The sequence below is a fragment of the Lepisosteus oculatus genome, chromosome 24 (assembly GCF_040954835.1).
Source record: "Lepisosteus oculatus isolate fLepOcu1 chromosome 24, fLepOcu1.hap2, whole genome shotgun sequence".
Classification (NCBI taxonomy): Eukaryota; Metazoa; Chordata; class Actinopteri; order Semionotiformes; family Lepisosteidae; genus Lepisosteus; species Lepisosteus oculatus.
The window spans coordinates 311,962-333,948 of record NC_090719.1 but is presented as its reverse complement, the minus strand read 5'-3'; the positions used below and the strand labels follow the sequence as shown (position 1 = coordinate 333,948).

General features: G+C 55.0%; 3 protein-coding genes across 7 annotated transcripts; 1 reads left to right on the top strand and 2 right to left on the bottom strand.

Annotated features, from left to right (window-relative positions):
* Window positions 1–887: 887 nt before the first annotated feature.
* tprn (taperin) lies at window positions 888–10,627 on the bottom strand. Its single transcript, XM_006640548.3, has 4 exons — window positions 8,600–10,627; window positions 4,091–4,298; window positions 3,602–3,729; window positions 888–3,490 (listed from the first exon to the last, which is right to left on the bottom strand). Exons 1-4 carry the CDS (start codon window positions 10,448–10,450, stop codon window positions 3,428–3,430), a joined length of 2,250 nt encoding a protein of 749 aa, XP_006640611.2. The 5' UTR covers window positions 10,451–10,627; the 3' UTR covers window positions 888–3,427.
* A 2,221-nt stretch (window positions 10,628–12,848) lies between these two features.
* On the bottom strand, window positions 12,849–15,953 carry tmem203 (transmembrane protein 203). Of its 3 annotated transcripts, none has more exons than XM_015366823.2 (2): window positions 15,757–15,953; window positions 12,849–14,144 (listed from the first exon to the last, which is right to left on the bottom strand). In XM_015366823.2, exon 2 carries the CDS (start codon window positions 13,964–13,966, stop codon window positions 13,550–13,552), a length of 417 nt encoding a protein of 138 aa, XP_015222309.1. In that variant the 5' UTR covers window positions 13,967–14,144; window positions 15,757–15,953; the 3' UTR covers window positions 12,849–13,549. The 3 variants fall into 3 exon arrangements, with proteins under 3 accessions (XP_015222309.1, XP_006640554.1, XP_015222310.1); XM_006640491.3 differs by lacking the exon at window positions 15,757–15,953 and adding an exon at window positions 15,552–15,703; XM_015366824.2 differs by lacking the exon at window positions 15,757–15,953 and adding an exon at window positions 15,102–15,545.
* On the top strand, window positions 15,946–21,964 carry alad (aminolevulinate dehydratase). 3 transcript variants are annotated; one of them, XM_006640547.3, is made up of 12 exons: window positions 15,946–16,040; window positions 17,705–17,837; window positions 18,104–18,154; window positions 18,798–18,894; window positions 19,149–19,284; window positions 19,695–19,778; window positions 19,893–19,981; window positions 20,230–20,285; window positions 20,376–20,463; window positions 20,835–20,921; window positions 21,312–21,441; window positions 21,604–21,964. In XM_006640547.3, exons 1-12 carry the CDS (start codon window positions 15,974–15,976, stop codon window positions 21,663–21,665), a joined length of 1,080 nt encoding a protein of 359 aa, XP_006640610.3. In that variant the 5' UTR covers window positions 15,946–15,973; the 3' UTR covers window positions 21,666–21,964. The 3 variants fall into 3 exon arrangements, with proteins under 3 accessions (XP_006640610.3, XP_015222304.2, XP_069039385.1); XM_015366818.2 differs by having other exon boundaries at window positions 16,027–16,051; XM_069183284.1 differs by lacking the exon at window positions 15,946–16,040 and adding an exon at window positions 17,030–17,163.
* Window positions 21,965–21,987: the final 23 nt, after the last annotated feature.

The following is a 21,987-nucleotide window of genomic DNA, read 5'->3' as shown; positions in this document are numbered from 1 at the left end:
GACTCACTTAGTTAATCACAGAGTCTCATCAAACTGTTTCCCCGAAGGGTCCTGTGGGATCAACTCCCATATCAGGGATGAGTAGGCAGGCTCAAAGTTCTCCCAACTCTCCACGTAAAGAAGAGTTGAAACAAAGAAGATTTCATGAAAACTGTCTTGGCTAACAGAACTCCTCTCTCTCCTCCTTACCCCTTCTCTCTGCAATGGCCAGATCCTGGAGAGCTCCCAGACTCTTCTGAGTGTGCTGAAGAGGGAGGCAGGGAACCTGGGCAAAGCTGCTGACCCACGGAAGGCACACAAGGACCACTGATGCCACCACCCAGCCCCCCAGAGGAGAGAGTCGAGCCCTGCAGCACCAGAGCCCGTACTGGGCTCCCGCGAGTCTGGAAATGCCCCTGCTGTGGCCTCCGTGCTGACAGAGAGACTGTAGATCATCTGTAGTTGCAATCAAACTGTTCTGAGTTTCATGCACCAATCTTTTGTATTTCTTTTCTAAAATAAAATATATAGATTTTAATAAATACTTCTACAGAAGCTGCAGCAGCCTTTGTTTTTTAAAAATATGCCGATCATCCACTTCAGTGTCTCAGGGGAGCTGGACACTATCCAGCACAAGGTAGGGTACACCCTGGATGCGACCACCAGTCCATCGCAGGGCTCCCACACCCACAAATATGTCAAATCACACCAGGGCCAGTTTTCCCAGGACAAACAAACTAAAAAATACACCAAGTTGAAATGTATAATTTAACTGCACCATCATACACGTACAGCGTGGTAAACAGACACTTTTGAAAAGCATGCAGGGTGTAGCTAAGGGACAGTTTTTTATACTGCCATCTTAGGAGACAGAAACCCACTGCAATCAAGAGACTCCAGAAAAACAATTTGTTTAATCTAGTTTTTATTTGCATTTGTGTTGTCTGACGAACATTTTTTAAGTTGTTTGGGTAGAAATGATACAATTAATTTTTTTCCAATGCCATAGATCAAAAGAATACAAAGAAATAAGACGTGACAGTTTCTATTTTAACATACAGGTAAGTTTCTCTGGCGCAAGAGTGGACAGTGGGCTAGAGCTCTGGCCCTCAGTGAGCCTCTCTGCAGCAGGTCAGTCCCTGGTCTCCAGGGGCTGCAGGGCGCATGGCTGTGTCCTGTGATTTCCGTCACTCTCCACTGCTCACTTGGGAGGACACCTCTAAGAGTTTCTAGTTGATAAAGGCAGCCACTGCTTATTGCTCATTAAACACAGGGGCTTGCTCTTAATCCGACATGAGCATGAGTTTACAGAACACCTACTGTGCTGGGTTTGCTACAGCAGCTCGTGTAGCAGGAGTGCTTGAGACTAATGTGCTTAATCAGGACCTGTGAACAGTAACTAGAGGAAATTGGGAATGGAGCAGGAAAGTGAGAATTTTTTTTAATTTGAAAGAACTTAAAAACTCTATGAATCGTAGTATCCTGGAGTTAAAAACCTGCATTGACAATAATACTCACCAGCCTCTTCTAAAAGCCCCAGTCCCTCCCTGTCTGCAAGCCCACTGCCGTGGTCTGGGGGCTCAGAGGCTGCAGCTCTCCACCCCCCAGCCAGCTGGATGCATCTCCTCCCACAATAAGTGCAAACAAAGCAATGACAGTGCAAATGAAAAAATAAAAAAAATTCTTATCCGTTCCCTCTTGCTCCTTTAACATCAAGTAACTGGAGGAATTCCACCGTGAGAACAGAAGGCATGCAGACGACACTGAGCAGGCGGTGAACGGGCAGGGGCGGGCAGCTCCTGTCCTGCAGCGCCAGGCTCTGGCCCTTTTTAGAGTTACCTCTCAATTAGCACCTGGTTAGACCTGCAAAACGTCTTTGCATTTGACTTCATAGCCACTTAATTAGTTCAGTTTAGTCATTAAAGTCGATGGAATGGAAAATGGAATGAAAAGCAGAAACAAATGCAGATGCCCAGGACTGGAGGTACCCACCCCTGAGAGAACCATTAATGATGATGATCATAACAGGAAATGAGGAAACACTGCCCTCCCGTGGAAAGGTCTGATCTTGTTGCTGAAATTGAGAACGTATTGTGCTCTTCTATATCCTTTACAAGAGATGCCAGGCATGCAGTCATCATCATTATTGATAGGTTACAGAGCAGCCGAAGCCCAGAGAACCACTCTCACAACTGAATCCTCTCCTTATATCTCAGTCTCTCGCTTGGTTCTCCTACAGTCTCCCACTCTGGAGCTGCCTATCAGAGCCTTTCGCTCTAAAACCGAATTTGCTCCCTGTCCTCTTTCTCCAAAAAACATCCAGCGTAATTTCCAGAACACAGTTTAAGAGGAAACTAAACAGAAATAATTCCTCTTTCCTTCATCCATGCCGTCTCTCGCTGGAGCTGCACTTTCAAAACGGAAGAAACGGGTGGTGGAATCTGCAGCACAGAGACCTGAGGATCTCCCCCTTAGCCCACCTCTAGACCTCCCTCCACAGTGCCAAATCCACTCATCCTCACAAAATAATCATTTCGAAAAGACAGAGACAGTTAGCAGCTGTGTGGCAAAGGAGTGTCTCCATCAAGCCGAAGACGCCCACAGAGCGGACCAGAGGTCGGAGCCGGGGGTCCTTTCTCATTCTTGCAATGGACAGTTCCTGAGTCCAGGCAGCACAGGGTCTACTCCTCTGCTGGACACTGCTGGTGTGGCCTGAGGGGCTGGAAATGGGAATGAACCCCCTGGTGCCGACCACACCATCAACCACCAGGGAAAAACAAGGACAGGAGCGGCAGGACGTCTCACGGCGAGGTGACGGAAAGAACGCCCCACAGCTCTGGGCACCCTCCGACTCGCATTCTGTTTCCGTTTTGAAACGATCAGATTTTCTTCGTTTTTCCTTCTTTAGAAGTGTGTAGGTTCTGTCCTCCCCCCCCGAATTCCTGGGTCTCCATGATAATTGGCTCTCGGTGGATCTGGTTCCAGAGTCCAGTTGGTTCTGGTGCGTGCTGGAGTTGTATTGTGTAGGAGGTGCACTCCAGTCTAGCCTAAACAGTCCAGTTAATTTCTTCTGCGTGACCAGTGCTGCTAACACTGGCTGGTGTCTGGCTTCTGCTGACTGAGTGGATCTCAGTCCCTTCAATGGGTCAGACCAAGCTCAATGGGACTGCTCTCAGCAGGTTCTGATGGAGCAGAACACATGGCTGTGTAGCTCGTCTGTCTTTAGCTGCTCTAAAAGGTTGGTTTAAAAACCACCGGGTTCTGAAGTCCAGTCTGGCCTGGACTCTTCTCTGCCCGACTCTGTGCAGCTCCATCTGGCCCTAAGTGTTTATCTGGTTCTAGTTGGTCCCATGATTGTGTGTACACGAATCAGCCCAGTCCAGCCTGGGTTTGATTGGTTCTGGCTGGTCCCGAGTTGTTCTTGTTGGTTCTGTTGGGTTCTGCCTTGTCAGAAATACAGTGCCGGCTCACTGCTGAAGTCTGAAAGGGAGGAGCTGTCAGCTGGCGTGAGCTGAGAAAGGAAGAGAGAGGGAAACAAGGTCAGCGTTTAACCTGCAGCGAGAGCAGGAAGCCTTTAAACACGGCTGATCTCTCTCAATCCACCCCCCACCCAGTCGCTCACCATCACTCCCTCAGCAGACAATTCGGCGCGCCGTGAGGAAGGGTCCCCCAGGGAAACAGAGTCCTCGAGCTTGTGTTCCTGCCATGCACTGAAATCCACCGAGTGCTTCGGAGTGTAACTGGACAGATCTGAGAGAGGCAGGGGCGAAGGGAGACAGAAACGCATTTATTAAACTCGTATAAAAGCATCATCACTCCAAAAGCTATAAAGAACATCGTTAAGATCAATCAGTTCCTCTTGACAAGCCCAGACATCAAGAGGCAGTACTCGCCTTTATACTTGACTTGTCTCTGTTTTTGGGTTTTACCCTCTTCCTGACCAGCGCTGACATCTAGCACCCCCATTCTCCCGAGCAGAGTGTCCCTGTGCCTGTTTCAGACTGCAGTGCCCTTTATGTCCAGCAGAGAGAGCTGTCGCCCAACTTCCAAACCTAACTGCACTGTGACTCCCGCGGTGGCTCTGTCCCGCTCAGCCACTCGTTCCTCTCACCCGTGCTGGTGTTGGGGGAGTGGGTGGGAGAGCTGGTGTAGGAGGGTCGGGGGATGAAGATCCGCTCACTGCCGCTGTCTTCCTCTCCTTCCTCCCCGTCCTTGTCCTCCCCCTCCCTGTCCTCCTCCTCCGCACTCTCCCACACGCTGCTCTCCGACGGGTACTCAAACGTGCTCTGCAGACTGGACTCGTTGAACGAGATCTTCAGCTGCCAGACAGAGGAGGAAAGATCAACAACGGATTGTTATGACTCGTAAACAAAAGCTTACAATCTTAATAAATCCACCCTTCCACTTCTCGAACCCCTTCGTCCGATTCAACGGACGCAAGCAGCGATCGCAGGATTAATACACTCGTCCACCCGGCCAGTTTCTAACCTTTCTCCCAATTCAGGGCTGGGGCGGAGCTGAAGCTTATCCCTGCAAGCAACAGGCGCAGAGCGGAGAGCACACCCTGCACACTCACGGGGAAACGTGCAAACTCCACACAGACAGATCGAGGATCCAGAATTGATCCAGGGCCCCCGCACTGCCGTGACGCTCCAGAAAAGTGTTTAGAGAAAGAAAACCGTCTTGTTTTGTAGGCAGCACAAAGCATGATGGGAACACACCTCCTCTCTGTTGCCCTTTCTGCAGCCAGCTAACCGGCTGTGTCTGGCGGCGAGGTGGCAGAGACTTGAGCTCTCCTGTCCACTTTCAGTCGGGAAGCATGTGCCCAGTCTGGACCAGGCCGCGTGTGGCCTGGCAGACAGCTGGCAAGAACCAGGTCTATCCTGCCAATGCTCTCGGCACCTCTTCCTCTTTCTTCCTCTGCACCCCCCGCTCCCTGTCACTAATCGCCTCTAATCCCCAGTCACAAGGCCGGGGCTCGAGACGAGAGAGAAAGAGCTCCTGCTCTCACTCTGCGGACATCCGCACACAGCAGCATTTTTAGCTTCTTCTAAATTTACCAGCTTCCTGTCCACACCCCGACTCTGAAACAGCTTCTGCTGAGTCCATCAGCTCTGCGTCAATATAGAAATGTTTTTATCACTTTACAGAATATTTATACATCTTACTGAAATCTTAGTGTATATTCCACTTTACTGGGACTGTAGCCCCTATTGTAACAGGACTGTTCTACTGGACTGGGACTGTAGCCCCTATTGTAACAGGACTGTTCTACTGGACTGGGACTGTAGCTCCTATTGTAACAGACTGTTCTACTGGACTGGGACTGGAGCTCCTATTGTAACAGGACTGTTGAACTGTACTGGGACTGTAGCTCCTATTGTAACAGGACTGTTGTAACAGCCCCAGTGCTGGTAAAAGCAGAAGTGAAAGTGTCATCAGCAGCACCAGGAACAAACCAGCAGGGAAATTCAAGCCACTGTTGTCTTCCTGGAGCCGTTTCACTTTGACTCCAAACTGACTAAGCACAGGAGACAGACTGCGAACTGAACGCTGTGAACCTGCCACAGCCTCTCCTGCTTCTCTCTCTCCTTTTATTCAGAGGGAGAGCTGGAGCCCCACTGCAGTGTAGCGCCACCTAGAGCACACTCAGCTGCCATTCTGCTCCTGCTGGTCCAGGGGGAGGAGAGCATCTATCAGAATCACACTGAAGAGGTACTTTGTTTATTAGGGTTTTTCTACACAAACTCATCAATTGAAATCATCCTGCTAATATCACAATTAACTGCCAGCAGTGTGACTTCTTTCAGCTCTTTGTAGCTGATTGCTAGCAATGCTGCTACACTGTGGTATAAGAAATTTAACCAGGAGTGGAATTCAGCTTGCAAATATTTTCTACTTGGACTCACTGCAAACAGAAAGGAGGATGTTAAATAGGAGTCACAGCGCGCACAGATACGGATGACCTCTAACCCTGCCATCACCAGCAAACCTGCTTGTCGAGTTACAGCAGAAAAGTCACCCCAAGCAATCACCCTGATAAAAGATCAACCAGGACTGACAGAGGGCTTCTAGACTGAACCTGACCGAAAGGACAGAGGCCAAACTGCCATATCGGTTACTCAGCATATTACTGTGAAGAAACCAGTCAGTCAGCACTTCGCTGTGAAGACAACGAGCAAGACATGGGGGAGGAGTTATTTTTATTTTTACAGCTGTGGCTTTGGTTTCATTTTTTGCTCCTAACCAAATGCAAAACTCACTTTGATTAAAATATTCATTTTCCTTGACTGCATCACTGGAAAACAAAGAGCCATTAGGAAATCAGCCCTTCCAAAAAAATCCCCTAACTCTCTCCAGGCAAACCTACTGAGAATCCATGTCCTACAACACCAGCACGCAGCCCCACGAAAGTCTCCAGCAAAACCCTGCCTGTTACTTCCTGGTGTGACAACAGAGCCGCCAGCCCGTCAAGCTCTGTCACGGGCAGCGCCAGGGACGTCCTGCCTGTCCAGCTTGTTTAGGTGCAGCAGAGACGACCGATTAGCGCTAATCTGCTCACTGTGCTCGTGGAAGACCTCAGTCTGCAGCACAGAGTCACGGACGCTGACACACACAGGCGTCAACAGCAGAGGAAGTAGCCGGTTTTGGTTCCTCAGTCTCGATACGTGCAAGAGCCACGTCACTGCTGACACACACCCTGCACTCCCCGAGTCCTGACTCCCGCACACGGGGAGGAGTGACTCAGCCACAGGAGTGCTGGAGCAGGCCAGCACCAGCCTCGCTGTCCACAGCACAGGCTCCCAGGAATGCTGATGGTGGGACAGAATGGGTGGAGCTCCCCGTTGCCGAGCGACAGCCACCATGGATATAGAGGAACAGTGCTGCAGCTTCAGGACAGGCAGCGGGAGAGCGAGAGGGAGACGGGAGACAGGGAAGGACAGAGAAGGGCTGTCGAGCTGCAACGTCTTACCATCAGCTCAGTCTGCAAGCAGAGCACTGACCACAGACCACAGACCGACAGAGACTGGAACTGCATGAGCACAAGCACAGAGATACCGACACGCAGCCCTCAGTGTCCTAATACGGACATTCTGAGACAAGCACACACTCAGCGAGATAAAGTCATCAGAAAATAACGTCTCACTCTAGGAGATTATTAATAGACTGTCCCCAGTGTCAGAGCTGCAGAGATGCACACTTCCAAAAGTAACTGAGCTCCTCTCTGCTGCACATCAAGGCAGGTCTGACGGTGCTCTGCTCCCCATGCTCAGACCTGAAGAGCAGTACTACAGTAAACTGCAGACTCCACAGCCAAACCACACAGAGTGACTGACAGGCAGCAGGCCAGAGCACAACCAGAGATAATACAGGCACTGAGCAAGCCCCCATCGGAGGCCTGACAGACTGTTCCACTCAGGGGACACAGTGCGGCCTGCGGACCCCCCTCCGTCACCGTCTGCTCCTGTCCCAGATAAACACAGCCACTGGCACAGGGATCCACGCTCTGGGCCTCTGGCTGCAGCCCAGGTGAGCGTGTGGCATCTGTATTTCATCTCTCCTGCTCTTTTACAACATTTAAAAGACGTTCTGCTTTACAACGTTTACAACATCCTGATCCTCCTCTTCCAGCTGACTGACCTCCTAACTGCTACTCTCACACAGCTGGTGTAGAGCAGGGCTACCCGAGGCCACTCCAGTACTGTGAGGTTTCCAGCTCCTTTATCGTTATATCGACCCTTCTGATTATGGACTTGGGTGCTGGCTGCAGTGCAAACGTGTGAATGGAGGGTGAGAGGAACTCTGGTTTAATGTGTAACACACAGAGCAGGCTGAGCACGCCCAGGCGGACCGTGTGTGAGAGCAGCTGTGTGACAGCCACACCACTGCAGCTCTGCAAGAGGACCCCAGCTGGGCTGACAATCACTTGCGCCTCTTCTGCCTCTAAGTGTTTTGGTTTTGCACAAGGGCCAGCTAATGAACCTGTGGGGCTGGTTAATCATTAGGCAGTGATGGCAGAGGTGCAATAAAGTGCGAATGAGGGGGCAGGGTTCACCCAGGGGTGGGAGCACGCTGCACGCGCACACTGCTGACACAGGCTCTCCCTCCTGCCCCACCTCGGGAAGAGAGGGCGTGCAGAGACACGGAGGGGGCGACAGCGTTCGTTGCCTGAATTCTGGTCTGCCCTGACCTCCGCCATCGCCCCCAGACACACTGAGTGGTGCCCCTAACTTTACCCAGACTGACAAGCCAGGCCTGGAGACAGGAAGGTAACGGGGGAGACGGGCATGTGGACAGCAATAGCACCGTCAAGCTGCTCCCAGAGGTGCTCAGGCGCGTCGGTCCAGTCATCAGTGAACCCAGGGTCGGGGTGAGCAGGCCTGATGTCCTGATGTCCTGGGTCACAGCCCGCGGACCTGCGCTGGCAGCTGACAGAGCTCCAGTAGAACACAGAGGCTGCAGCTAGTCCTGACAGTCTCGCCCTCACAGCGGGGTGGGGTGTCATGCTGGTCAAACCCCCCTGCCGGGGCCTCCTGGGGCCACACACGGGCTTTCCCGACTGACAGGTCTGCACACAGCGCCGGCGGTTCTGATCAGGCCCACAGACCCGCGCTCTTACCTTCTTGCGTGTGGAGCTGGTCTTGGACAGGCAGGAGCGCCCCAGGGACAGGTAGCCCCCGATCACCTCGATCTCCTCCACCGCGGGGTAGCGCTTCTTCAGCAGCACGCCCAGCTGGGCGTAGGGCGCCTGGGGCCCCTGGGGCGGCGCAGCCGAGGGCTGGGGCGCAGGGGTGGGCCCCGGGGGCTCCGGCGTGCGCCGCGGCACCACAGTGAAGGTGTTTCCGGAGCGGCGCCGCAGCGCGGGGGGCGTCTCCTCCTCCGACGCCACCACGTCGTCGATGTTGGTGACGGGCAGCCTGTCCGCGCAGGGGTCCTCAGGACAGGGGTCCGCCGGGGGAGGGGACGGGGGCGGGGGGGACCCCGATTCACGCTTGGGGGGCTCCGCAGGGCCTTCCCTGGCATCTGCCCCCGCCTCCTGCGTCAGGGAGGGCAGTGGGGCAGGAGCGGGGGCCGCGGGGGCCGCGGGGGCCCTTGGCACGGGCGCAGGCTCCGACTCCTGCGCGGGCGCGGCCCGGCGCCGCGGGACGACGGTGAAGGAGTTGCGCGACTGCAGGCGGAGGTTGGCCAGGGCTCGCGCCTGAGCGTCGCCGGCTGGCAGCGCGGAGAGGTCGGGCAGCGGGGAGGGCCGGATCTCGAAGGTGGGGGACAGCGCCCCCTGCCGGGCGGGGGCCGCACTGGCACTGTGGCTCTCCGCCCCCGGCCCCTCCTCTGGGGCACTTGGCACCGTTGGACTTGTGGCGGCCCCCTCCTCCGGGCCCCCGCCGGCCTCCCCCCTCTCGCCCGCGGCGTGCCGGCGGCAGGAAGACACTGGAGGATGTGGCTCCGCCGGCGGGGGCGCTGGGGCCCCCCTGCCCTCCGGCTTGGAAGACTTGGGGCTCTGGAAGACTGCAGCGGGCGGGGGGCAGGGGGGCGCAGGCGTCTTTGGCAACGGGTCTGGCCGGGCTCGGGGCTCCGGGTCCAGGAGCAAGTTCTCCGTGCTGCGGGATTTGGGCTGCAGCTTGCCGTAGTTGCGGTCGAACTTCTGCAGCATGCGGCTCACCCGGCCCGGGGCCAGCCCCGCCTCCCAGCCGGCCTCCTCCGGGCCGGGCCGGCCCAGCGTGCTCAGGTTCTCCTCGCTCCGGCTCAGCGCCGAGTCGTAGACGACCACCTCCCGGGCGCGGATCTCCGTCACGCCGCTGCCCCGGCGGTCCAGCAGGTCGCTCAGCGAGCTGTAGGTGCTCACCGTGCCGTTCTGCTGCAGCCGGTCCCCGGGGGCGGCCTTGCCCCCGCCCGCCTCCGGGAAGTACTCCGGGTCGGACTCGATGATGATGATGTTGTCGGCCCGGATGGTCTTCACGCCGGGCACGTTGCCGTACAGCTCCAGCAGGTGCTGCCCGGGCCGGGCGGTGCTGTCGCGGTCCAGCCGCCGCCGGCGCTCCTTTTCCAGCTTCATGAACGGGTTCTCCTGCAGCGGGCCCAGGCTGTCCTGCAGCACCAGACTCTCGGGCCGCCCGGTGCCGCCGGCCGTCGGGAGGCGCGGCGCGGCGCCTTTGTTCGTCTGCAGCGGTGACAGCTCCGGCCCGGCGGGGATGCTGCGGCGGCTCCCGAAGAGCTGGCTGGCCGAGGCGATGAAGAAGTTCTTGCGAGCCCCCGGGCCGGGCTCCTTCTCGCCGCTGTCGCCCTTCCCCGCCGCGGGCGGGTCGCAGCCGGCCCGGACGGACACGGAGCCGGGCTCGCCGGCACCTGCTCCGCCGCCCTTCGCCTTCCTGCGCTCCAGGATCTCCCGCTTCCAGGCCGGCATCCTCGCCGCGGGCCCCGGGCTGCCCGGGCCGGCCTCTCGGCACACGACCCGCACGTCGCTGCCTGACATGGCGGGGAGGAGGCTGTCTCAAGGAGGGTCTTAACCGGACCGGACCCGAGCTTTCAATCCGCCTTCGCTACCGCTGTACCTGCAGCGCCGAACACGATCCGCTCGCCCCCCGCCGGCTCTCCGTCTCTCGCCCCCCTGCGCCTGTCTGGCTGCTCGCCGCGGCCGCCCCGCCCCCTGCACCTGTCACTCGCAGGGCCCGCCCCGTGACGTGTGCGCCGCGCCCCCTCCGGGGTCTTTTGCGTGCGTCCCCCCCCATGACCACGCCCCTTCTATTGTTGAGCTGGGGAAGGGGAGCTGTCAATCAAACACAGTCCACCCCGCCTGCACCATTAACTCTTTGATGAATACTGTCCTGCTTATTTATCTGAACATAAACGATTATTATTTTAATATATATGTATGTACATATAGTTTGACAATCAAGCTCAGGACAGGTTTTTTGTTTCTCGGACTGTTTTATTTGTGTTGAATCGCCTATCCCTGAGGCTGCCCGATCTCTGTACCAGCAGCAGTGAGTTCTGCACCTGCCAGAAGCCCATCGCCATCACCCCCCCCACGGGTCTCCTGCCCTTCACGCACTGATCCCAGGCACAGCTGGGCCAGGACTGAGCAGCCGAATCACAACCGGCGAAGCCCGATATATACTGGATACATTCCCGGCCTCCCTCGCTGCAATCCCATTTCCACGTGACCGCGCAGAGCGTGCCTTCTCAAAATGCGAAAAGGCTAGTTATATCAGATTTGATTAAAATTAATAATCTATTGCTAATCTGTCACGCCAAACGACGTGTTTAGAATCAGGAACTCCCCCGGTAGCGTGTCTTTTAAGTAAAACAGACCCGTGGAAATTCCACGGGGGTTTCTACTGGTGCGAAATGTCGGCGCTGAGTTATTTTTGACAGACACAAGGCACCAACACAACATGCTGTGTATTCGTCTGTGAGTGTACCTTATTTACACGGATTGATAAGCCTTCCCAGCATTGTTTTCAAGTTGGTATTTATTAAACAGCATCTACATGTGACTGGTTTTTAATTTCTGCATAAATATGGGTTGTGAAATTTATCGTATCGTCTAATGGCCGTGGACAGCTGAATTATAAAGTGCATTTACAACCTAAACCTATCTCGAGTCGAAAGTCGCCGTCAGGCAGTATTGCAGTGATTTCTGTACGAACAGGGCGCCCAGCCGGGCTGTTTTTACAAGCGCCTCAGCAGCACAGCAGCCAGATCCCGGAAGGCTGTAAAACTGTCCCACTGTCGCTTCCAGTATCACACGTGTGCTGGAGATCGGATTTGGTTTCTATGAGAGCGAAGTTCAGGCTCTATGAAAGAGCTCCAACCTCATCACCTGAGTGGAGAATTAACCCCGGCGTGCGCGCTCCCGCAAGGGCAATAATGACGAAATTCATACTACAACTGTTTCGCTATCACGCAGTACAAGGAAGGAATCGGAAAGTTATAAAAGTTTGTTTTCAGAACATTCCGCCTGTCAGCTGACACGTGATGGTATGAGTAGGTGAGCTGGGGCTGGGGATCAGGGCAGTAACGCTAACATAAGGGCTACAAACGAGATGAGGCCGTTCAGCCCGTTTGTTGGTCGGTAAGCGATTCAAAGCTCTCATTTACTCTTGACAGAATTCAGGGTTTCAACTTCAGCAACATATCTGGGTAGCCTGTTCCACACTCCCACAGCTCTTTGTGTAAAGACGTGCCTCCTGTTTTCCGTTTTGAATTCACTTCCACGTAGTAAATCTGCCAGTATGTTAGGGTCTAATAATTGCTCAGCAACACCTTGCCCCTTCACTTCCGTGACGCAGGAGCCCAGAATAACTGCACCCGAAGTCTGATTCACCCGGAACACAAAAGGCGGACTATTATCGCCTCTCGGCCAACTCCCCCGTGGGAGCGATTTATTTGTTAGCACCACCCATGTCGTCATAGAAACTGCCAAACCTGTGGCTCAGGCTCAACCTCTATGGCCAAGACGCTCCACCTGGTGGTAAAAGAGGGAAATTCGGGCTAGCCGGGTTCTCCACCCGAGATGCTCAAGACAACATTCATTTCCTAAGCGCTTCAGCCGATTCAGGGTCACCGGGGAGTCCGGGGAACAGGTACCAGCACACAGCCCACAGGAGTGGAGCCTAATGTCTGTTTGCTTCATGGCAAAATATCAAATTAATACATCACTCTTTTCCCTTTCAGCATCTGAAAATGTCCCAAGATAATGTCCATTTCAGACATAACTGGCAGGCTGTGGGTTCAAATCCCAAGTGAGGCTTTGCTCAGGTGGAAGGTGGCTGAAGAGCTCAGTTACCGGAGGAAAAAGGTGTATTTGCAAGAGAACACGATCGTCTTTACTGCCTGAATCTGTAAACACTGCACACACACACAGGGTATAAAGGTTATATTTTTCACGGTTTATTTACAAACTAGCTAGAACAACTAAAACATAAAAAGCAGCAGACAAAATGATCAGGCAGGCAGGGCACACAGTGCACGAGGTGGTCGGACTCTTGCTCCTGGCCATGCAGACAGGACGCTCCCTGGTTCTTCCAGAGCTTGGAGCAAAGCAGCTGGATGGAGATCCGGACGCTGGCAATCCGAGTGGGAGCAGGGCAGGGTGCGGAGCTCAGGAATGAAGGCGCCGCTCCATCGTCCCACACTGCATCGGAGCTTCGCGGCAGCCCAGCACTGTCAAGCACATCACTCATTCGCATGCCTTTAATACCGGGCAGGCTGAGGCAACTCAATTTCCAAGTGTGCCCACTGAAAAGGTGAGGAGACTACAGTACGTACATAGAAAAGATAAGGGGCTCCTCACTGTGTTTATTAATGCCATGAAATGACACCGAGAGTGCAGTCCATTCAAGAAACCACCATCGCCCACCTTCCTCCACAGAGAGGGGAGCCCCTGTCCTCGTGTGAAACAGGACGACTGCTGCAGGCGCTCAGATCCAGGCCAGCGAGACGATCAAGAAGATCAAGGCCCCTCAGGCCCCGGAGCCCCAGCCAATCTGAACGACTCCTGCTGACAGCTGAGCTCGCGGAAGAACTCGGCCAGTCACCCGTGAGGGAGCCAGTCGGGCTGCCGGGGCAGTCAGTTGACCCGGCAGGCGCGGATCATGAGCAGCTGCAGCAGGATGAAGATGGGGGAGACGATGAGGCCGAACCACAGGTCGCGGGCCTGTTCCTGCTCCGCCAGCTTCTGGCACAGCAGCACCTCGCAGACCAGCTTCAGGCTGAGCACCGTGAGCACCCAGAGCAGCCGCAGCACGGCCAGACGCCGCTCGCCCTCCTGGTACAGCCGGATCGACACGATGGCCGTGAAGTAGGTGCTGAGCCCATCGGCAGCGAACAGCGGCACGAAGACGCCCCACCAGGTCACGCCCGGCGCCAGGCCGTCGGCGTACAGCGCCACCAGCAGGCTGAAGACGAGCAGCGCCGCCAGGTGCAGGAAGAGCTCGAAGGTGGCGAAACCCAGCCACTGCACCAGCTCGCGCAAGGAGAACAGCATCCTTGAAGCACGGCAGCGCACCCCAACCGCCCAGCGCTGCACACTGCAGCCTCTAAGGCACAGCCATGGGGGGGGGGAGTGAGTCCTGGGATCTGAGCACTCACAGAACCTCAGGCTGTGGCGTCAGGTGTCCTGGTGTTAGTGGCCACGGGGAGCCTGAAGGATGTCAGAGCAGGACCTGCAGTTCAGAGAGACAGAGATTAATGTCGGCTTCACCTGCTAAAACCCTCTCCCTTCAGCGTCAGAACAATCACAAAACAAGTCAAACAATCGCACCTAGTCCACCGGATTGGAAACCTCCAGAAACAGTAAGGCACTATGGAGATCTAATCACAAGGGGACAAGCCTGGCCTGGCAGTCAAGCCAGTAAGGTCTGAACCTTTCATTCGGACATTGTGCACCTGCGTCTGGAAGGGGCTACTTAAAAAGACTTTGGTTCTGTCAGTGTTATAATTTCCAATACGGGGAAACAATAAATATAATATTAGGTTACATATAGAGAATGGAACAAGCTACATAGCTGTGTTATTGAAGGCAACACCCAGGCTTCCTTCCGGAAATGACAGGACGAGATCTTTGCATCAATACGCTACTTCCAAATGGCCTCATTTGTAAATGTTGTGAAGCCACTCAGAAAGCATACAGGTGAGACAGACATCATTGCACGCTGACCAACCACATGAACAGGATGGGCTGAGGTATCCCCACTCATCCGTGCTCTGATCCTGCTCTGCAGCAGTGTTTCAGGGAATCTCTGTGCGAAGGAGCCCAGCTCCCCAGGAGACTGCAGCGTCTCAGGCTGGACAAGGCCCAGAGGCACTTCACATCCCCAGCATGCACTGATAATTTGTTACTCAATTCACATCGAATTTACTCCTCTAGCTTTGATTAGTTTCAATGAAAGAAATAATTTCATAATATTCTCATCTGAAGTCTTTATGACCCTTGTATTTACTTATGGCTATGAAAACTCCCTTCAGATTATGCCCGTGAAAGCAGTAACCTTGCCTTGACTAAATCAAGGTGAAGCGGGATTAAGTCTTTTTTGACCATTTCCGTTTCTATCGTTGTGAAACATTGCAACGTTATGTCCCATCATACCATACAGTTAGCTACGCAGAGCTCGGGACGCCACCTGCTGTTCCAGAAGCTCATCGTGTCTCACGGCTGCTCGTTGACCTCTATGCCTGAAAGCTGTGCGGCGGTTCTGCAGGTCCAGCCCGTCACTACGAGGCCAGACCGGGCTGCCAGCATCCCGGGTGCGGAGCCCAGACTCTCCGTCGGACTCAAAACACTGCCACGCATGACCCGGTCACGCCTGCCAGCATCAGGAGTGGAACAGTTACACCCGAGGCTCCGTCAGCAGCAACACTGACTGCCCCCTCGGCCCAGGCGCCTCTCTCCCTGCCCCCTCCACGGCCGCTCCAGACCAGCAGGTTCTGCTTCCTCTGCTAACACCCCCGACCCCGGAGCCGGAGCCGGAGCCGGAGCCTACGGACTCCTCAGCGTTAGAGCCCAGAGCCCAGAGCCCAGAGCCCAGAGCCCCGGCAGCGAAGCGGCCTCGGACCCGCAGCCGCCTGTTTACCTTCCGCGCGCTCCTCCGCTGCAGCCTCCTCGCGCAGCTCCCCAGCGCGGCTCTCGCGAGAGCACGCGAGACGGCGTTGACACAGACACTGACGATTCAAAACCTCGATACGTCTTTGTTTCAGGATGCAATACAGTCTACTTTTGTACCCTGTTTAAAGAACCCTGCCTTGAAGAATATAATTCACTTTTAGCTGCTGGTTTACCTTATTTTGGGGCTTTCAAACTCGCGTCCTGTGTTAGAGTGAGTCCTCTCTGGTCCACCTTTACTGTTCTCATAATAAGATTATCAATAAGAATAAACAATTCTTGATCATCAAATAGACTGGTTTTTCGAGACTGTTAATGGAATATTTAAATAAAACATCTTTTCGAAATCCCTCCTCTAGACTCATGACGTGGGCGTGTCCCGGGGGGTGACGCATGTACGGTGGCCGGACTGAGTCAGTCCGAGTTTCTCTCGACAGACCGCGCAGACACCGATCAGAAGGTGAGACCCCCGTAGGTTTTCTCTCGTAGGTTCTCAATCTTTTGTAGGTTTTGCGTTTCTTTTTGTTTTAAGGGACCGAGCACCTAGATTGACCCAGTGAGCACTTTAAGTGATACGTGCGATAGGGTCTCAGGCTGCTGGTGGGCACCGCGGTGTCCGAGGCGCCCTGGCACAGCGCTGGCAAGTTCTCCTCCTGGGCACTGCAGGGAACTTGGCGTGACGCTCTGTCGTCTTTTTATTCTTGGAATTGAATTTGCCAGGTTTAACAAGACCCTCTGACGAGAGACTACTAGACCTTGGCACGGCTACACCTCGTACCCGCCTTAAGTGACTGAGCATGAGGAAGTATTTTTTAGGGAACCATCTTCGGCGAAAACTTTTCTTTTTAGTTCCATGCTTAAGGCGACTTTGGCGGGCTTCGCTTTTTTATTAAACGGCTTTCGCTCGGTGTGTGGCGCGCTGTATTTTGCTAGTTTATGTCTTCTTAATTATGTCAGTCCAGTTTGGTCTCCGAAGCGGTTGTGGTTCAGGGGTTCGTTGGTTCAGCTTGAAAAGCCGCTCGGTGGGACCTGCAGGGCATCACACGGGACCGGCTGCGCCACAGAGCCCGAGTCGATCATTATCGGTTTTACACGATCGATAATTGCTGACCGCGTGCTGGTTTTGCTTGTCATGATGTGACTTCCCAAATTAATCTCCGTTTAATTGCAATTCAAAATGTAATTATTTTTCACCTGGGAAATGAAGGGAATTTCATGGTTTTCTAGGCGGTCTGAGTTATGCTGCAGAAGTCCGTTAGGGGGTTATAAAAGCAGGTACTTTGCACAAATATGCAAAACGGCCAGGTTAGCCCAGGCAAATCTCCTCTTACAGTTGTCGCCGTAGTTGTTGAACCAGCGTCCTTGAAGACGGAGTCAGTTGTGTGACACTGTCATGGTTTCATCTCGTTAGGAAAACTCAATGTAAAAAATGTGAAGAGGAGTGAAGGCAGCACAGAGCGGCTCTTCCGTGCTGCTGTCTCAGGGGTCGGGGCTGTGAAACCCCGCTCGCTGCGAGTGGCGCGGCGCTGTCTGGAGTCCTGCACACACGCCTCAGAGCCAGGGGCACCCAGATCTCACTGCCAGTGAGTGTCCGTCAGGGACAGAGACAGGCCTCCCACTCACAGGGGCTGGGAATCAAACAGGGCTGGAGGGAATACAGGACTATGGAGTCTGATTCTCCCAGGGCTGGAGGGAATACAGGACTATGGGGTCTGATTCTCCCGGGGCTGGAGGGAATACAGGACTATGGAGTCTGATTCTCCCGGGGCTGGAGGGAATACAGGACTATGGAGTCTGATTCTCCCGGGGCTGGAGGGAATACAGGACTATGGAGTCTGATTCTCCCGGGGCTGGAGGGAATACAGGACTATGGAGTCTGATTCTCCCGGGGCTGGAGGGAATACAGGACTATGGAGTCTGATTCTCCCGGGGCTGGAGGGAATACGGGTCAGAGTGTGTGTGAGAGAGAGTGAGGTGGTTGCTGCGGAGGTCATGTGAGAGCGATCTGGTCCCGTGAACAAGTGTCCCTTGTGTCTGCGGAGTCTCCCTGACTGCCCCCTCTGCAGGCCTCCTTCGCGCTCGGCCGAGTCCCTCTCTCTCAGCGCGCTTCTCTTTCTCTGGCAGCTCCGAGCCCTCCTGCCATGCAGACAGCCGACTCCCTCCTGCACAGCGGGTACTTCCACCCCACGCTGCGCTGCTGGCAGACATGTGCCACCGATCTGCACCCCAGCAACCTCATCTACCCCGTCTTCATCACGTACGCTCTCCGTCTGACTGACTGCCAGGACTGTGGGGAGTGAGGCTGGCTGTGTGTCTGTCTGACCGTGTGTCTGTCTGACCACGTGCTTGTCCGCGTGTCTGTCTGACCACGTGCTTGTCCGCGTGTCTGTCTGACCACGTGCTTGTCCGCGTGTCTGTCTGACCACGTGCTTGTCCGCGTGTCTGCCAGTGAAGTCGCCTGTTTCCTCACGTCTGTGCGTGTGTTGGACACAACTGCACTGATGTCCTCTCCTCTCCCTGCAGGGACAGCCCTGACGCTGTGGAGCCCATCGCTAGTTTGCCGGGACAGGCCAGGTACTGCAGCTCCTGTCTCTTCACTCCTCTCTCCTCTCCCATGGACTGTTGGGAGCGCTAGTCCACCGCAGCCCCTGGTCCTGGGTGTGCTGTGTAGTGTGGTACTGGCTGAGCCCCACACGCAGAGGGCCAGCCCGGGAAGCCCCTACAGCAGCTGGGGACTGGTGCCGACGGTGGGGGGGAGCTGGACTGCTGCCTGAGATAAAGGGAGGGGTCCTGGGTGGGGTCACAGATAATGGGCAGAGCTGTCAGGCTGTTGCTGCCACAGTCCTGATCTCCCAGCCCACAGAGTCAGCAGCAGGAGGGCGACCTGCCTATCAGTTGCCCTGCAGTAATGACTCTTTGTGATGAATTATCTGTTTCCTGGTTGCTCACAGCTCAGTGTGGGTTTGCTGTAGTAGCAGGCGAAGCACGGACTCCAGTTTAAAGCCATGTGCAGAAACACCTGCAGCTTTTCAGAAGAGAACTGTTATGCTGCTTTCTGTGACTTAAGAGTTGGAAAGCTCTTAAGCTGCTGAATCTCAGATGCAAATGTGACTTTCCCAGTTCTGCAAACAAATTTTACAGATTTTCCAGGATGTGTGAGAGCTCTGGTCAGTTCTGTCAAATGACTGTTTACAATCCCTTTTCTCCCTGTCCACAGATATGGGGTGAACAAGCTAGAGGCTATGCTGCGCCCCCTGGTGGACAATGGCCTGAAGTGTGTTCTCCTCTTTGGAGTTCCAGCCAAGATTCCCAAGGTGGGCCCAGAGGTGCCGTGATTGAATGTATGACACAGTCACAACAGGCTTTTTCTATAATAGTTAGAGCAGTTACAACTCTCTTTCTGACAAAATAAGGCTCTGTGTGTGGAAAGAGAAATGCCTCCTATCGTTAGTCATTGCAGTCAGCTCACACGTGGAAGCACTGTAGTGATCCATTATTGCCTTACCAGCCTCATGCCCAGCCCCCAGCCCCCAGCCCCCAGCCCCAGTGACCCTTTTCCGCTCTGCAGGATGAGCGTGCCTCTGGTGCGGACTCTGAGGACACGCCTGTGGTTGTGGCCTTGAGCAAACTACGCACCACCTTCCCAGACCTGCTGCTGGCCTGCGATGTCTGCCTGTGCCCCTACACCTCTCATGGACACTGTGGTGAGTGGCACTGCCCGTGCAGAGCTGGTGTGCCTGTCTGTGGCTGTGTAAGTATGCCCAAGAGCCGTTCAGATTTCACATTCAAAGTGCTTTATTGGCATGACTGATGCATGACAGTGTTGCCAAGGCAATCACAATTCGCAAGAGACTTACAAACGTTTCTAACAATAGAAATAGTGAGAAGCTCATCTCTCCTTCGGGATCTGACAGTAGGTTTGGAAGCTGTCCTGATTCTGGCAATTGTGGGAATTCTGGGATTTGATTGGATATGGAGGGGGGATTTCTCTGATACCTAAGCCCTAAAGAGGTTTTTGCGTGTCTCCGTCACAGCCTGTGGTGAGAGCGCTCTCTTACTTGTGCGTGCCTGCTGTCTCCGTGATGCCCTGGTCCTGCGTTTCTCTCCTCTGCAGGGATCCTGCGGGAGGACGGCTCCCTTGACAACGAGGCGAGCTGCCGGCGGCTGGCAGAGGTGGCCCTCGCGTACGCCAAGGCTGGTGAGCGGAGACCCCAGAGCGCTCCCACACTGACCCCGCTGCCGACTCGCTGTAGGGCAGTGCTCCCGCCGGGCTCCCTGCGCTCCTGACCGACGTCTGTCCTCCCCTCCTCAGGCTGCCACATCATCGCTCCCTCGGACATGATGGATGGACGCATTGGGGCGATCAAGCAGGCCCTCGTCTCCCACGCCCTGGGGAACAAGGTGAGGCCAGCAGCTCACCAGATCTCTCAGAGGTCCTGGCAACAAGCAGGACGCCTGCCAAGGGGACTTCAGGAGGACCAGGCGTTTAACCCCTTTGTGTCCAAACATTCCTCAGGCTGGACAGCTGCCTGGGCATTCAGCACCGTGCTGCAGGGGTGTAAGCGTTTCTTAAGTAGCAGCAAATCAAGGACCGTGCTGGTTATTTTGAGTCAAGTATTCTGCTGTTTCCTGCCTCCTCTCGCTTCCAGGTGTCAGTGATGAGCTACAGCGCCAAGTTCGCCTCCTGCTACTACGGCCCCTTCAGGTAAGCACAGCGAGAAGTTCTCACTGCAGTGTCCCGTCCCGTCTGTCTCGGCCGGGCCGCTGTCTTCCTAACGAGCCCGTCTGTCCTCAGGGATGCTGCCCAGTCCAAGCCTGCGTTTGGGGACCGACGGTGTTACCAGCTGCCTCCTGGGGCGCGTGGCCTGGCGCTGCGTGCCGTGGTGAGTTCGTGCCCTCGTGGCGACGTGAGGCAGCAGGGGGCGGCGCAGTGCCCGATTACTGTGTCGTTCCTCAGTAACCTCAGACCGGTCTTCGAGGTGTCCCCCAGGCTGGTCTGCACTCTGTGGGTGACAGGGCCTTCTCCTGCTGCACCCCAGAGCTCAGGAATTCCATTCCCATTAATATCGGAGTGCCACCTTCCCTCAGCACATCGATTTTACAATTTATATCCTTTTTTACACTTTCAGAAAAGTGCTTTAAGATAAAGCCGCTGTATAAAATAAGTTTTACTACTTATCTGTCCTGTAGCTTCCCTGTGTTCCTGAAGTCTGAGGACAGCACTGACCAGCAGGGGGCACTGTTTGTCTTGCAGGACCGGGACGTGAGGGAGGGGGCTGATGTGCTAATGGTGAAGCCAGGGCTGCCGTATCTGGACATTGTACGAGAGGTCAAAGACAAGGTCAGTCTGCCAGCTGTCTAGCTGGGTGATAAACATCCTGAGCACAAACCTGCCTTTGTTAGGACGGGCTGTGAGACTCCATGTCTGCAGCAGAGTGATCCATTCCAGAGTATAGCAGTTGCAGGCTCTTGTACAGGTGTTGCTGATGAAGTGGGACAGCAGGTGTTCGCAGTATTATTTGGAGAGCCCGTGATGTTAACAAGGCAACAAGCAGGAGCTATTCCACACCATTGCTGACTCGCAGGAGCCTGCAGCTGGTAAACATGGGATGGATCACCTCACTGTGTAGCGGCGTTGAACTGTTGCCTGTTCTGCCTTCACACGAAGATCAAGTGTGAAGCTGGTGAAGATCTGTGGCTCCTTGGTCCTTACTGTACCCCTCCCTGTCAGCACGCAACCCATCCCCTGGCAGTGTACCACGTGTCAGGAGAGTTCGCCATGCTGTGGCACGGAGCCCAGGCTGGCGCCTTCGAGCTGCGCGCTGCTGTCCTGGAGGCCATGACAGCCTTCCGCAGAGCAGGTGAGGGCCGGGCAGGAGCAGAGCTCGTTCTGTCACTGTTTGCAGACACGCAGACACGCAGACACGCAGACACGCAGACACGCAGACACGCAGACACGCAGACACGCAGACACGCAGAAGCAACAGGCCTGCACCACCACCACTGACCTCTCTGCCCCACAGGTGCCGACATCATCATCACCTACTACACCCCCCAGCTGCTCAGCTGGCTGAAGGAGATGTGACCTGCTGGCAGGCTGCCCTGCTCCTCTGCTCCTCCCCGGCGACAGAGGGACGGACACGTCTCTGGACACCGGGCTGGGCAACCTGCATGGGTGGGGACCAGCGGGAGGAATCCTTCCCGAGACTAACACTAGCATCCAGACAATCGACTGTAGAAACTAACCCCCTGTCTTGTTAGCTGCAGAACTAGTGTGGCTTGAGTCATGTGTGTGTCATGTGGGAGGCTGTGTGCTGAATGGACATGGATCTTAACTGCAGCGGTGCCTTGAATGTCAGAAATAAAATCAGAGCTTGTCGGAGAGACGGAGTCTCTGTTCTTCGTTC